Raw genomic sequence first — 16,133 nt, 5'->3', positions numbered from 1 at the left:
CCTTCCAGTAACAGGATTGCTTTATGAATGAGGTGTTGACACCTGTATTAAGCTGTGGGCTGTTATTTTGCATTGCAGGGGGGAGCCATCTCCATTCTGACAGCCAGTGAGAGACCCAGTGAGTTTTCAGGCATGCTGTTAATCTCTCCTTTAGTGGTAGCCAGCCCAGAAGTCGCCACTCCCATCAAGGTAAGAGCAAACCCGCGTTGCACCCGAATCACCTCGCTCTTCCACTGAAGGAAACTCATTAAGACCTCTAGACATAAAATGCAAAACCCTGCTGAGATCTGTGCCACCTGGATGCCAAGCAAGACCTTTCTACGTGCCTCCCCTGCGGTCCCGCCTGCTTCTCAGAGGGGAAGTGAATCCTGAACTCATCCAGAAGGAGTTATTTAAGTGAGAGTTGGAGAATGATGCTGCCTCGTTGGGGGTAGCAGACTGTGCTTTCTTCACCACACCGCACCGTCCTTCCCCTTCCTCTCCCACAGTTTTCCTCCTGACTCACACAGAGTCTGGTAGAGTTGCAACACAGACTGCTGGCTAAGTCAGGCCAGGGTTATTTTTGGTGTTTGGGGGATGACCGATTTCTAAACAAAACTGGGGCTTGTCAGTCCCAGGAATCCTTCGTGAGCCTCGAAGGTTTCCAGCGACAGCTTTACTGCCCCAGCAGCATCCCATTTGGCTTGGTACTGAGGCTGGCTCTTGTCCAGACCATCTCCCTCGGTTTGCATTTAGGCTTCACCCCTCCTTCCACTCGCATCGCCCTTCCAGAGCTATTTCTGATCCAGATTTGCACTGCCTGCTCTGCCCTTCCCCAGGGAAGCTCTGCAAAGCAACTGACCCTCAGCTCTCCCCTCCTCTTTGAATGTTCAAAAGAATAAACAACAATCTTAGAAGAAGCTGGAAGCAAACAGAAGGACCAGCAAAGCCAGCAGGGATGACAGAGCATCTCATTGCCACAGGACTTGTTCCTTTATCCTTTCTCCCTAGACTCTTCTCCTAGGGCTAGCTTCTTGTTTTAATCTGCTTCTAAGCTATTTCTCCTGGCTTTTTTTCTTCTAAGAGAAAGGAAACAGATTGCCTCAGCTTTCAGTATAATCCTGTTGCACCTTCTGTAGCCAAAGCCATCTCCTGACCCCCCAACTTGTTAAAAGCACCAAAGGGTGGTTTTTAATCATCTCCCTCTGCCACTGAAGGAAACATGTTACCTCTAGCCTTAAATGCAAAACCCTGCTGGGATCTGCGCCACTCGGATGCCAGACAATATTTTCCTTCTAAGTGCCTCCCCCACAGAGGGGAAAGGAATCCTGAAGTCATCCAGCCCAGGAAAACTTACTTAAATAGGAGTCAGAGCACCGAAGGGGACTTTCAGGAGGCTGGCAGCTGGTTCTTCACAGGTGAGACTATACCTGACGGAGCATAATGATCCCATGAGCACTAATGCCCCTGGTTTTTCTTACTTTGAAAAAAGAATAAATATTAAGAAAGAAAATAGCATAGGGTCTGACTCTGAGAGACACTGTTTGCCTTCTGCTTCAAGTCAACTCCAGGGCAATATGGAAACATTTCCCTTCTTCTAGAGCTATACCTTTTGCTAGATGCTAAACCCTTTCTGAAATAAGGACTCACTGGTTCTATGGGTACTAGTGTTACTGTAGTCTGGTTTCTTGCAGATCTGTACCAGATTGTAACTTTACTTCAGGAAATCCCAATCTCTAACTGAAGTATTTTGGAGGTGTTTATACAATGTCTTTCCTAGAGAGTCTCTTGCATGCAGTAATACAAGTGCACTGTGAGTTTCTTTCTCTTTCAAATCTATTGTTACATCTCAGACTGATAAAAAATTAATTATTCCTGAAATGTCTCTGTCAAATTTAGTTGAAATCACTCCTGGAGTTGAAAAGGTATTTGCAAGAGGAAGGAGTGAAAACAGACAGAGAATTCCCTCATAAGCCACGTTTTCCCATAAAGCTGAGCTGAAAACACTTCTGTGGGTTATTTTTTTTTCCTCTAAGAGCCAAGAAAAGCCCCATTTCGTTGGTGTTTGTGCCTCTGAGGCACAAAGGCTTTGGTTTTCCCTTAGAACTGGTGCGAATCCTCGGCCCTGGGCCATTTCCCAAGGACTTGTTGCATTCATCCCTTTGCTGGGGAAGTTTCCAGCTGAGCAAGAATCTACCTTGGCCCGAACAAAGCAACAATAACCGGGGGCCAGATCACACACTGGGTCCTTCAGTCAGGGTTACAAATGCCTTCCCTCACTGCCCAGCCAGCCCTGCAAGCGGAACCACAATTTCATCAATGCCCTATAAATCCTGTGTCCTGATAACAGCATCAGCCTACTTGTTGCAAATGCAGTGAAGGGGGAGGGATGTTGCTACCTTCCCCCTTTTCCTCTCAACTAAACCGGGCAAAATTTGGCTCTGAATCTTCAAAATTTCAAAGGTTGCAAAGAGATGGGAGTCATATGCTGGCAAAGAGCAGAATAAGGGTAAAATAGTATCTCCCAAGTTTCTGCTGTTGAATGCTTTGAAATTGGGTGGGCAGGACAATCCCTTAGGAAATACTCCCTAATAATTAATCCTATGCTAACCCTCAGCCTATTCCTTAAAGATTAAGTATTATACAAATATTCTCTCTGTTTTTTGTGTTTTGGATTTGGCCTCTTACTGACCTGTTGCTTTCCAACCCAACTGGACATCATGTCATTCTCATGTGAGAGGAAGATTCAAATTTATGCTCCTTCTGCAAAATCACTATTGCAGATCCTTGGAAATATAAATATTCGCAGATGTACCAAGCAGACAAAACCGCAACATCTTCCAAAACACGCCATCTTTGACTCTTTTATGTGTCATCTTGGTCCTAAATATCCATGGCCTTAATATCAATATATTGATATCTGTGGCCAACGCTCTAAATAGATCTTGAGAGACCATCAGCTAATCTTTCATGCCAAGGCATTTCCTCTTGAATAAGCAATCATTAGGCATAAGAACTCACCGTAGCTCTTAAGTCAGGCTCCAATTTTAGGGCAGACTAATCGCCTGAGGTTGTCATGATAATTTTTGGAGACAGACACTTCCAGACTATTGTTCGGATGTTAGAGGCGTCCTGGGGGTTTTTCTCTCGCTCCCCTTACTCTGTAAAGAAAGCAGAGGACAATTACACTTGTTTTAAGTTAAACACCTCAGCTGGGTGTCTAGAATTACCTGGCATACACCTCGGTCATCGCAGAGAAGCAAAACTGTTACAGCTTTGTCAGCGCACAGAGTCCATAACTTTGTCAAGGATTCATGAAGCTGCATTCCCCAAATCATCACTGCCTAGAGTTAACATGAAACCAAGAAAACCCCACTCCTGCTTCTTTGCATCGTAAGCTCAAGCTTGCATGGGTGTGGATGCCTTATTTTACTGATCTGACTGCAGAGATCCCAGAAGAAGTTAATTTTGCTGGCACAATGTCATAGCCGGTGGCACCAGACCCTGGTCATGGCCACCCCAAGGTACACACGTGTTCTCAGATCTGCTGTGAGTCTTTACTGCTTTTCACTCCTGGGGGACTTTGACTTCAACCTTGTGTTATTCCTCTAGTTCCATAATTACTCTGTCACGTATCATCTGTGATCTGAGATGTCAGGGAGCGCTTCAGAAGTGATTCCACAGCAGCAGAAACAGAGAACACGGGTGACAGCCCACCTGCAAGTGTTAGCCGTGAACACAAAGGGACATAAAACAGACCAACAAATGCTAATTGTGTATTTTCTGACTTAAGTGCTGGTCACCTAATTAGAAACAGCTATTAAAGATCAGAGCAGAACCCTGTATCAACGTGCTTGTAGTGCTATTGAAATGAAAGATGTTCCCCTATCTTCTGCCAGCGTTTTTCAGCTGGGGATGCTGAATGCTTTTGTGTTTTGTTCCCAGGAGACAAGTGAGCAATGGGTTTCCTTAGCCAACGCATGCACACTTTGCTGTTGTTTATTTACAGGTTCCCCAGAGAACGTGCTTATGAAAAAAGAGTGCAGCCTAGGCAACTACTGCAAATTGCACCCAACATCACTGATGCACCGCGGCCTGAAATCAGAGCTGTGGCTGCAAGAAAGGGCAATAAAACAACAAAACTCAGCCCTTCCGAGGGCTGGAAATAGCTTTTTTTTTTTCCTGAGACCTTTCTAGATATTAACTTAGGAATGAGATAAGGACAAAATGCAATGAAGATGTGGTGTTGCATGTGGACGGATGGCTGACAGCATTTCAGACTAGCACACCCACTCCCTGATCCCGGAAGCAGTGTAAACGTTTTCTCTTTAAGAGAAACGTTTTAAATATAGGACAGATCTTTCTCCAGTGTCAGTTGACATTTCTCAACTATTTAACTTCTGTGCTGCTTCCCATCGGCTCAGGATTTGGGCCTCTATTTTCTAGCCAGCCCTTTAACTGCTTCCTTTCCTCTCCCACAGGTTTTTGCAGCGAAAGTGCTCAACTTTGTCCTCCCAAACCTGTCGCTGGGATCGATAGACCCAAGTGCAATTTCCCGGAACAAGAAGGAGGTGAGAACTTTAACGCCATTTCAAGTAACTGTATAGTTGGTACCTCATCCCAATCCTGCCACTTTTCTTTAAAAAAAAGAGGTGTTGCTAAATCACGAGGGCAAGATCTATGCTGGTATAAAAAGGTGAAACATCCTTGAAGTCAGTGGAACTGACTGCATGTAGCAGAAAACTATGGGAAATCATCTGCTTATCCCTTCGGTGCATCTCGCACCCACAGCTGCTCTGGGTACAAGACAGAATAGAGACCTAAGCTACGGTTGTGGTGGAAAACACGTGGGAACCATGTTTGTCTCTGCTGCGCCACCACCACTCATTACAGCGCCAAAAACCCAACTCGTACAGGTTGCAAACACACCGCTAAAGTCAACTTTTCCAGCCTCCAACAGTTTCATCCTCTGCTAGAAGACTCTAGTTCTGCACTAAATATTTTTACAGGAGAAAAGTGCTAAAGTGGGGACATCCCGAATAATAACGGCTTTAAAAAAGTGTCAGTGAGCTCCCTTAATTTGGCCTGAGCATTTCGATGTTTGTGGGAGTGATGTCAGGAATCACCACAGCAACCACTGGACATAGTTTACAATAAATACTATTGTGTTGTCTTTATACCAAAATATTTGCTGCTGCTCCCACTGCTCTGTGATGCTCCAGGTCTCAAGAGCTTCCTTTGAGCGTTGTTGTTTTTCCTCTGCCCTTTCCCTTCCCATGGAGCAAGGGGAAGCCTGATGCAGTGGATAAAAATGTAGGTCTGCTTCATTAGAATCTGCTTATAATGAAGCAGTCTTTAAAACGAGACACCGAGCCCCTCTTTGCTGTGCTGCCTGCACACCTGCGAGTGGGCCCACAGCTGCCGTACAGCTGTGCAGTGACACGTAAACCGCTTTCCTGCTCATCTTCAGACCCCAGGATTTGAGGCTCCAGGCACTTGCTGAAGACAACGCAGCATCTCGGTCCTCTGGCTGCCCGTACCGCACACCCCACCCTCCTTTTGGACCCAAGACGCGCAGCTTCAAAGCACACAATGTGCTGGAAACATCCATTATTTATATGTTCAGCATATTCTCCTGCCAGACCAACTTTCTGTTCTCTAGAAATATTTTTGGGATTCGATCCAAGAATTTCCTGAGGAGCTTGTGTTCCCAGCAGGCTGTCCTCAGGGCGCAGGGACTGAAGCACAGGGAGGTACGGAGATGTTTATTTGATCTGCTTGCTGTATCAAATGCGAGAGACACAAAAGAGAGCAAGAAGCGACCTTAAGAACTCAGTCCTGTTATTCCAAGGAGGAATAACATCACAGGGTTGGGTGCTCCTTTATTCCGTTAATCTTTTTTATCTGCCATTGAATTCAGTGGAGTAGTCTCACTGACTTTAGTCTTGTCCCTGCAGAGTCCACGCAGGATGAGGCTCCAATTACCTTATAATGAATTTATTGCTCTGCAAAATACAAAGGGGAGATGCAGACCTTTAAGCAGGGGAGCATAATGCAGCAGGAGCCCTGATGGTCGCTTCTTAGAATTATATCAAGAGAAAAAAGATGGATGGACTGTGCAGAGCCTTTGCTGGACCGTGGCTGGGAGCAGCCGCAGCCTCTCCCAGGGCTCAGGGAGCCATCCGGAGCTCTGCCTGCTGCTCCGCACGGGTTTACAGCTTGGATTTTGCAGTATATAAATCCCTTTCCCTGGATTTCCCTCTTTTCCCCAGCAAACTGCTGCTTTGCGCTCACCCCATGCACTGGACATTAACTCTAAGATTCCTGTTCATTGATGAGGAACAGGATCCTCCCACTGATTGAACTGGATTAAGATTGGGTTCTCCTTTTTCCCCCTTCCCATCATCTACACAAAAATGTTTGTTGGCTGCTGAGTAGCTAAAAAATCCCTGTTCTTTCAGAATGAACAAGAGAGAGAAAGAGAGAGAAAGAAGGAAAGAGAGAGAAAGAAGGAAAGAAAGAGAGAGAGGGAAGGGAAGGGAAGGGAAGGGAAGGGAAGGGAAGGGAAGGGAAGGGAAGGGAAGGGAAGGGAAGGGAAGGGAAGGGAAGGGAAGGGAAGGGAAGGGAAGGGAAGGGAAGGGAAGGGAAGGGAAGGGAAGATGAACCTTTAGGTCATTCTTTTAGCATTTATGGCGCTGGGGAGGGGGCCAGCTGGCATGAATTCATCAACATTGTTTTATACCTTGGGAAGGAAACTTCTGTCAATCTATCCACCCATCCCTGCTGATTCCCCCTCTCCAAAGTCCCCCATTCGTTACCTTCAATTAAAAAAAAAATAATAATAATAATAATTATAAAAACAACACACAAAACCAAACCAACCAACACCCTAGAAAATAAAAAGAAACCTGCCTGAAAGCTGTGTTGCTTTAGCGCAGCAACATAGATCCAGGCAGGTCACTCCCAGATTAGGCTGAAGCCAGTTGCTAAGTAGCCAGTGCAACAGGGTGGTTTTGCTCAAAAAGCTGATGAAAAGTCAACATGCTTGGCTGAAAATATCAGGGTACACCCAGCTGTCAAAGAGAAAGCAGTGGCCTCTTACAGAGTTTTTTAAACCCTCTGTGTGGATGGACACTTCGAAAGGGAGATACTGTACATAAGATCCTAGTATTGTATTATGAGCTGTGATGAGACATCTCTTTGTCTCCCTGCCAAAAACTACCCCCCACTTCAGAGTAGCCGTGATGCTGCGCAGAGGCCAAAACCCAACGATGCCCTTAATCAAAGATCAGAAACATCTGCAGCATCCAAGGGTCCCTAATGAATGAGTGAGAATTCCTTTGGTCCAACTCCAGCATAAATTAGAGTAGCCCTGACCCCCTTGACCATCCTCAGTGCGGAGGGCTGGGACTGAAGGGTGACAGTCACTAATAGTCCCAAATTCCTCAGTTCCCACCCACTCCTTCCCCTTGCTGCATTTGGGAGTGGGAACTACAGGTTCAAGTGGTGGGAGGTGGCGGGGACTGGAAGCAAGAAGGTGACAAGGAGGGCAACTGTCTTAATACCCTGTGGCAAATTAATGCCCGAGATGGGAAAGCCCCTTCGTGTAGTGTCCTCATAGAACAGAATCAGAGAATCATTTTGGTTGGAAGAGACCCTCAAGATCATGAAGTCCAACCGTTAACCCAACACTGTCACTAAAACACGTCCCTAAGAACCTCATCTGTCTGTTCAGCCCCTCCAGGAATGGTGACTCCACCACTGCCCCCGGCAGCCTGTTCCAGTGCTTTACAACCCTTTCTGGGAGAAAAACTTTCCCAATATCCAACCTAAACCTTCTCCTGCCCCTCCAGTAATCTCATCTCATGGGGAGATGAATGCAGCCTGCAGCCCAAAGCCTTTCTGCCTTCTGGGTGAGGACCAGGCTGGCCACGCTCTCCTGATCCAGTGCACATTTGTGCCAACGCAGACACGCAGCAACGTGTCCCTGGGCTGGTCTTGGGGGTCATCTCCTACCTGTGGTCCCCTCAGGGCAGGCATGTGCAGCAGCAAGACACCGTCAAATTTCTGAAAAGCGGTGAAGATTTTGAACAGGCCTCACTGCCCGTGAGGAGAGAAGGAGGCTGTTTTCTGCTAACCTATAAATAACCATCGTTTCTATAAACATCTGCCAGGGTTGGGAGAAACTGGAGGCTGTGCCAGAGACCAACCCATAATCAAAGCATTCTGGCAAATATTGAGATGGCGGTGGCTGTGTGGGCCGTCTCCATGTACAGTATACAAATATTTACTGTAGATTTGCCTGCTGCGGTAACTACTCGTTCCTAGCAACTTTCTGCACCCGCTCTCATCCATTTTTATCCTCTCACAGTCTGGCTGAGCAAGTTGTTGACTTCTCTTTTTGCCTACCACCTAATACCGTCATTTGCTGCCTTGTGTGTGCACACTTGGCACCCGGAGAGGATCCCTCAACGTATGAAAGCTTTGCTGTCCAGTGTCTCAGATGTCTAGGTGTAGATCATGGTCTTCATCCCCAGAGAGAGAAGGTGAAAGAGAAGAACGTCCAAGCCCCGAGCAAGGAGGATAAGGACCTGAACAACATCAGCATTCACGTAACGCAGTCTAAGAGCCCTCTGCAGAAGAGATGTCACCTTTGAGTGTCAGGAGGACATGGCAGAGCAGAAAAACACAGGCAGGTGCACCCACAGGAACAGTCTGTGTCCAACACTGGTTGTTCGCCTGCAGAAAGAGCTTTGGCTTGAATATTTTCTAGTGTTGTAAGAGGGAAACGCACAACAGGGAGCAAGCCAGGTTGTGTGAGCAGTTCTGGGTAGCCATGGTAAAGATCTCGACCTTGATTCTGATGGCAGGATGTCCTGACAGAGCAGGAAATGACCGTGCAAGCCAAGGGAAGAGACTTTTCACCGCCGGGCTGACCTGCTTTGTCTTTTCTGCATGAAATATTGCTAACCTTAAATTACCTCTTTCTCCCTGCCAGATAGAGTCTTATACATCTGATCCCTTGGTCTACCACGGTGGCATGAAGGTCTCCTTCGTCATCCAGCTGATGAATGCCATTGCCAGAATTGAGCGAGCTCTGCCCAAGCTGACTTTGCCCATCCTGGTGCTACACGGCTCTTCCGACAAGCTCTGCGACATCAAAGGGTCCTATTTGCTGATGGACACAGTGCCGAGTCAGGACAAAACGCTCAAGGTCATCTTGCTTTCTTGGTTTTTTAGGGTATTATCCTGTCAGTGTTGGCCTGAGCAGGAATGACAGTGAAGGGCAGGGAGCCTGCTGAGCTCTGGAGAGCTGGAGACAAAGCAGGGCTGATGCATTGGTGAGACGAAGCAGGTTCCAGCCCCTTTCAGCAGGAGGTGGCCCTCCCAAGGCACCATGTGGTGGCCTTTCACCAGCTCCAGCCAGGCAAGGGGTGGCAAGTGACCTCAAAACCTGATCCAGGGTGGCTGCATAGCTCTTGGACATGAAGCAACTTGGCATAGAAGTAGAGCGAGGCTCATGAGCACATAAAATTGGTGACCCCAAAAGCTCTTCTGAACAACCCCAACTGTGTAACCACCAACCTTACGTAGTGCCCGAGGTGTCAAGGTACAAGGGGGGCCTTTCCAAAGCACCGAACAGCAAAAACCACTTCACATCTGCTCATTTCACAAGAGCCACAGCTGATTAACCAATCGTTAGCACATGAATGAGCCTGAAAGAGAGACAGGGAGACCAAGGGAAAGCTTTTGTCATCGGAAAAATAACAGGATAGTCTGGGCATAAAAGGAGTAAAATTGCACAAGGCATGATGGGAACATCCCCCATTGTCCTTTGAACTCCAAGGGCATGATAAGTATTTCCTCCTCCTCCTTAGTGGGATAAGCAGCAAGAAATGCTTGGGGTTGGGACGTGTATTGTCTTCCCCAAGGGCAGCAGGGTGCTGGGGTGATGGGTCAAGCTGCAAGGCCAATGCCTTCCAGAGAGTCAGCACCGCCAATGGCATCTATTCCATTTCATAACCTGACACATCCAGGAAGAAAAGCCTGACAAAGTGTGGGCAGGACACATTGGACCTGGGGATGTCGACAAGAGGGCCTGAAGGCTGTTTTTTTTAATGCATATTTTGTTTTTTTCTGTGCTATCTCTGCTCTCTCCCTGGTTGCAGGTGTACGAGGAAGCCTGTCATGCCCTCCACAAAGAGCTGCCCGAGGTCTCTACCTCTGTCTTCACAGAAATACTGACATGGATCGGCCAGAAGGTCCCAGCAGCTGGGGAAACCAGCCGTGCTTAAGAGCAATTGTTTTTGCAGCTCTTACTGGCTTTTTTTCTGGGAATAGATGCTTTTCTTAGTAGAAGTCTCTCTGAAAAAGCTCTAAGGTGGAGGGACTCTTGGGATATTTTATCACGCGTAGCGTAAGGGAGGGTGGGGGCAGCGGCACAGGGTGGGGCGTGATTTACTGATGAAATGGCCATTGCCCTGATCTGGAGAAGAATCAGCAGCTGCGGGAGCAGTGGTCCAAGCTTCCCAAGTCGGGTGACTTTATTTACTGAAATGCCCCTCGCCCACCAAACTGCCCCCATCACTTCCCCTTCTTTTGCTTTTGCTGGGTGACAGGGGTGTATTTATACTGCAATAATTTTTTGGTATGTCAGAGAAGTCAGTATCTTCCACTACATGGTTTTAATTCTGGGTGCATACAGTCCCTTCCCCATCCCCACCATCCCAGTACCGTAAAAGCCCTGACCCTTGAGAGAAGAGCAGTAATGAAGGTGCTGGGTAACGAGGAGAGGCTACAAAAGGAGCTGACAGCTCCCCGGAGGTGCAGGGCTGGTTTTCAAGGTCAGAGCCCTTTGGATGCTGCCTTGATAAGCAGGTCAGGGCAGGGGGGAGCACAAAGAGCCTCCCCCACCGCCCTGCACGGCCTCGGGGCGTTCGCAGTGTGGAACAGCTCTTTAATTTTCATCATCAGAGCAGGATCCCAGAGGGGAGAGGAGGAACGTGGAATCTAAACCCACTTAGCACATTCAAAACCCGTGCTTTTCCTAATGCCAAACCTCCTCTCCTCTGCAAAACGAACTATTCTGTAAATATTCCTAGGGGCTGTTTTTTTTCCCCTTCCTTCATTTTTTTTTTCCTTTTGGAATTAATCACTTGTGCTACTGAGACTGAAAAAGCAAAGTTATAAGAGAATATAGTAATATAATATATGATGTATATAGAGGTGGCTGGGAGCTGGGGAAGAAATGGGAGGAGAGCCTAAAGAAGGGGTTAACCATTCCTTCTCTTGGCAAGGAATAATGTTGTCCTACCGGGATCCAGTCCTCTCACCATAACTTTACAGTCATAATCTGTTGTTTTCCTTCATCACTTGGAAAATGTCCTGAAAATAATGCTCGGGAGAAGCGCAGAGCATCTGGTGGGTGGGGATTAGCAGTGGGTGTCCTCATGGTCCACCGGTTCAGGTGGAGACCTGCAGCGTGAGCAGAGATCCCGTCCAAGCTCATCCCCATCTCCTTCTGGTTGGCACAGGCACCTCTGGGACAGATCCCTGAGCCGGGAGGTCGAGCTCACCCCTTGAAACAATGCAGGGACCTGCAGGACAGAACAGGGTGCGATCATCCATCCAACACCGACTTGGCCGTGCTGGGGGCATCCAGGGACACTGGTGTACAAGCCACCACAGAGGAGCTTGTGAACCGGCCAAATCCTCGAGCCGCCGGGGTCACTGGTAGCAGCAGGGCTGAGGAAAAGACATAAGAGCCAGTTACAGAGCAGAGGAATTGTATCAATACAGCAAAAGCTGTGTAGTGATCCCAGTGTGGCTCAATTCGTCCAGGGTGATGGCCCTAATGACAAAGACACTAGTTGGCAGTTGCCAAAGGGAAGGGGTTTAACCTGCTCCTCTCCTTCCAGATGTGCAAGAAGAAAACGCCTGCACGTGTTGCACTATGAGAGTGGGGCATCTCCCCCAGCGACAAACTAGTCCCCCCATTGCCCTCCCCAGCAGCAGTGGGAACCAGCGTCCCCAGGGCTGGACCTGCCTGTGACAGTCACAGGCGGGTCACCCACCTCTCCTCCCTGCCAAGCCAGTTCTGGCGAGATTCAGGAAAGGGACCTTTGTGCAATAAGTCAGAATTGGGGTTCGGTCCCATCCGGCCCCAGCAGCGTGGATGGATGAGGGATGTGTGGATGCAGGTTACGTGTCCCAGTCAAGAAAGCTTTTACACATGTTGATCCAGGCACTTTCATACTTTTCTTGCCTTTAAGAGAGGAACGAGCAGTAGTTCTCCCAGCAACACCAGCTTTTGATTCACTATTCCAGTGCAATCAGCTTTTTCCACAAGCTGGCCGTTGCTTTGGGCAGCAGGTGATGCGCAGGCTCTGTATCTTCCAGCCGCTTGGCTTGTTTCAACTTCTTTTCCCTGAGCAAGATCCCTCATTGCCAGATGCTTCTGGGGAAAGACACCAAGAAGAGAAACACTACAGCGGTGATAAACTTCACCTGCTCCTTCAGCTGGAAGGGGAATCAAGTAGGCGTCATCCAGCAGTGACAGACATTGCGGGGGTAGCGGCGAGATGATGATTTAAGGGTGAGATTTTTTTGAAAGCACTTTTCCCGAGGAAGTTGGGATGAGCAAATCAATGCGCACATTCTTTACATCCCTTCCCAAACTGACAAGCACTTTGCGGGGGGGAGGGAGGAAGGTCAGAGCCCGTCTGCTCCCTCCAACCTGGCTCCGGGCACAGGAAGGTCCCTGGTCAGTGCCTTTGATATAATGTGTCCTTTCACCCAAGAAACATGTGCAGCTCGGCATAATAAAATAAACATAATAAACAAAAGGGAACTGATTCCACTGATCTGGGAAAGGCTCGTCCCTCTATGTAGCTCAGCAGTGGCATGTGGCTGGGGAAGCTGCGTTTGGAAGTCACGTTAATAAATGAAAATGCAGAAAGAAAACAACAAAAAAAGAGCAAAATAAGCCCCAAGCATAGCAGGGGTTACTGCCACCCTCAGCCAGCTTTCTGAAGAATTAATACAAGGAGACCTACCCAAAAAAGCCCAGCAGGCTCAGCAGCACATCCCCTTTGCAGGGGAATGAGCCCAGAGGGAAGGAACCCCGAGCAAATCAAGCCAGGGTCGGGGAGAGGCTGATTTGCACCAGCTGCAGCTCATCCTGCACATTTCGGCTGCTGCTGCTCCCTTACCCTGCTTGTAAAGCTACTTTCTATTGACCCAGTTAGATTTCACCATGCCCCGAAGGAATTCTTCCTTCGCTGACCGGATTAGTAACGAGCAGAGAGCTGCTGCCAAGGGAAATGTAATTAAACTCTTATTTTCAAATGGCAGGTACCATTTGCAGGGAGCACAGCCGGCCTTACGAGTGCTGCTGTGCGGAGCCGCACCGGCCACCGGCACTCGCGACTGAGCAATAGCCACGTGTGACTACTGTACGTGTCACCACCCGCAGCACTGAGAGCCCCTTCCCCACCGCCTCACCCCGCACATTTTCTATATAGCCCGTTCTTTTTATACCACTCACTGTAGCACGCTTGCCAGCACAAACCCCATTGAGATCACACTCACTTTTCCAAGTAACTTCTGGGCTTATCTCTCTTGTTCTGTTGTGTTGCAGTTCAATAAAATACATTTATATATATATATGCATATATAAAAAAACATATATACATACACATGTATTTTCAGTGGGAAAAAACATATACGAGTTTAGGATTCTTAAAGGAATACAATGTATATTGCAACTAATAATAAAGTTATGTTTTCTGAACAGAGCGGGTTGAGGGCATCATTGCTGAGGGTGAGGAGGGAAGGGCAGAGATTGAATTGCAGGTACCTGCTCCCAGCCTGGGGGTCTGGGACCGCGGGTGTCCCACGGAGGCCTGAGCTTCCCCTTCTGCTTCAGGGGCAGCGTTTCAGACAGCCCTGAAATCCATGGCTTTACGCCACTATTTGCTGTAGACCGAAGCGGCGCGATCAAAAATCAGCTTGGAGCACTGCAGGTGTAAGATGGCTTTACATCTTACTTGTACTTCTCTGGGCTGGCTGGGTAATCCCATGGAAAACAACCTCTGCCAGAGTCAAAGGTTGCTGCTCTTCTTTATTTTTTTAAATTTTCTTTAAAAAAAAGGAAAAATAAAATAGAAGTCCCTTGACCCAAGTGCTTCTGCACCCCAGGAGTCTGGAGCTGATCAGCAGCCTGGAGCACCAGGCAAGCTCAGCCTGCTCCGAGACCTGGTTCCCAGCTTTTACAAGCCCATTAAAATATTACATTGGTCCTGAGCTGTACCTAATTCAAACGGGCAGGTGAGGAACATCATTAATAACAAGATTTGCTTTAACACCTGCGAGTCCCTGACTCCTTTGTGTGATGTTTTCGTGGCTCATTAAGCTCCTGGTGGGTTTGAGGGCTGATGAAGGTGTACGCTGGGGTGTGGGGACAGGGATGGAGCCCAGGAGCAGCACCAGCACAAAGGAGCCTTTTGGCAGCGCAGTGTTCCCGGCAGCACCACCCGGTGCCTGGCAAACCGGCACGGCCATGGGTGGCCTTTCTGGTTTCTACAGCCTGATCCTGCGAGTCTGCGGGAACCCTGATGCTTTTTGCCCATTTCTGTTCCCTGCGCTTGGTTTTGTCTTACCCAGAGCTGGGGGTTTCTCTCGGTGTTGGTACAAGGGGGTAAAGCAGGAGCCAGAGCAGAGCTATGGTGTGGTGGGAAGAAAGCTTCTAAGGAGCTGTCTGCCCTGTCATCGGGATGTGGGATGAGAGATGTCCCATTTGGTGACATTGCTGCAGGGACCGTGTCTCCCCAGGCCCCTGGGACCACACAGCGCATCACCCAGGCCGGGCACAGGCACTGGAGAAGAGCCAAATGCTGCAGCTTCAGTGAGCGGGGAGGAATTTTAACCCTGATGATCTGCTCAGCATAGAAACCAGAGACTCCCTGCTGCCGCTCCTGCTCACCGCAGGCTCTCACAAGTTGGGTTCTTTGAGCGGTCGTTTGCTCTTCTCTCCTTGTATGAGCACAAGAAGTCCCTTTTTAGCACAGAAACAGAGCAACGCTCTCCCAGCCCAGGATGCTCTTTCTCCATCCGATGGGGAAGCTGCGGATGCGGAGCTACCGCTCCCCTTCCTGCTGCTCTCCTGACAGCCGTCACGTTAAACCAAACAGCCCCGTCCATGAGCAAACACGGCAGAACCCACAACTCCCAACAGGAGCAAGACAAACAACCGGCCTCCCCGCAGCCACCGCTCCTCGGGAAGGAGGGACGACATGGGATTGATTTCCCTTCCCTCTGGAGGAAGCTCTTCAGTGTCTGGAAACATTCCAGGAATTCAGATGAAAAAAATTCCTAAGAGATCAATGAAGAGTTTAGATGGATCGCATGATATGCACTGATGTCTAAACAGAGGGAACTTGGCAAAGAGCAAGCTGCTTGGTCTGGAGGGAGCAGAGGGGAGGGCAAGATGTCCAGCATGGAAAACACTTGTAATAAACCACACAGAGAACGGCAGAGGCAAAGCAACGGCAGCTCAGGTGCAAAGGATGAGGGTGGTGAGAGCCTGTCCCAGGTTGGCCAGAGAGGTGGTGGATGAACCATCCCTGGAGACATCCCAGGCCAGGCTGGACGGGGCTCTGAGCAACCTGAGCTGGTGAAGATGTCCCTGCTCATGGCAGGGGGGGCACTGGGGGAGATGGGAAGGTCCCTTCAACACAAACTGTTCTGTGATTCTATGATGAGTGGCACCATCCCTGCCTCAGATTAACAAGGGTCCCTGACCGAAGGCAAGCAAGCTCTGCTGGACCACGGTAAACCTTGCTGCGAGCCCAAGCCCAAGGGAAAGCCAGGCTTTCAGCCTTCCCAAGGCCAGCCACCTCCATATCAGAGTCGTGTCTTCATTCAAATGAAAACCATGCAATGGCAACACCAGCAAACCTCTCCTAAGGCCAACACAACACATCAAGAGCATGAGACATCCACATGCTGGAAACAAACAACTCCAGTTCCCCATAAAGAAGAAAAAACAAATAAATCAGTTTTTCCCTCCCGCTGGACCGCAGGGTCAGCTTTGTCCTGCACAGGCAGCCCTCGCGTTTGCTGTATCCAAAACCCTGAGCTTCCAGAGCTCACCC

The 16,133-nt window shown here is 48.7% G+C and overlaps 1 protein-coding gene across 5 annotated transcripts in view; it reads left to right on the top strand.

The window, feature by feature from the left end:
* MGLL (monoglyceride lipase) overlaps positions 1-13,771 on the top strand; it is a 97,245-nt gene extending 83,474 nt beyond the window's left edge. For all 5 annotated transcript variants that reach the window (XM_065075674.1, XM_065075678.1, XM_065075677.1 and 2 more), the window contains 4 exons: positions 79-189; positions 4,461-4,550; positions 8,978-9,193; positions 10,149-13,771. In XM_065075674.1, the coding sequence (XP_064931746.1) occupies positions 79-189; positions 4,461-4,550; positions 8,978-9,193; positions 10,149-10,274 (543 nt within the window). In that variant the 3' untranslated portion in view covers positions 10,275-13,771. The remainder of the gene's footprint in view (positions 1-78; positions 190-4,460; positions 4,551-8,977; positions 9,194-10,148) is intronic.
* Positions 13,772-16,133: the final 2,362 nt, after the last annotated feature.

Source organism: Columba livia, chromosome 10 (genome assembly GCF_036013475.1).
Source record: "Columba livia isolate bColLiv1 breed racing homer chromosome 10, bColLiv1.pat.W.v2, whole genome shotgun sequence".
Classification (NCBI taxonomy): Eukaryota; Metazoa; Chordata; class Aves; order Columbiformes; family Columbidae; genus Columba; species Columba livia.
Note: the sequence above shows the minus strand (reverse complement) of the source record. Positions and strands in the feature narration are given on the sequence as shown.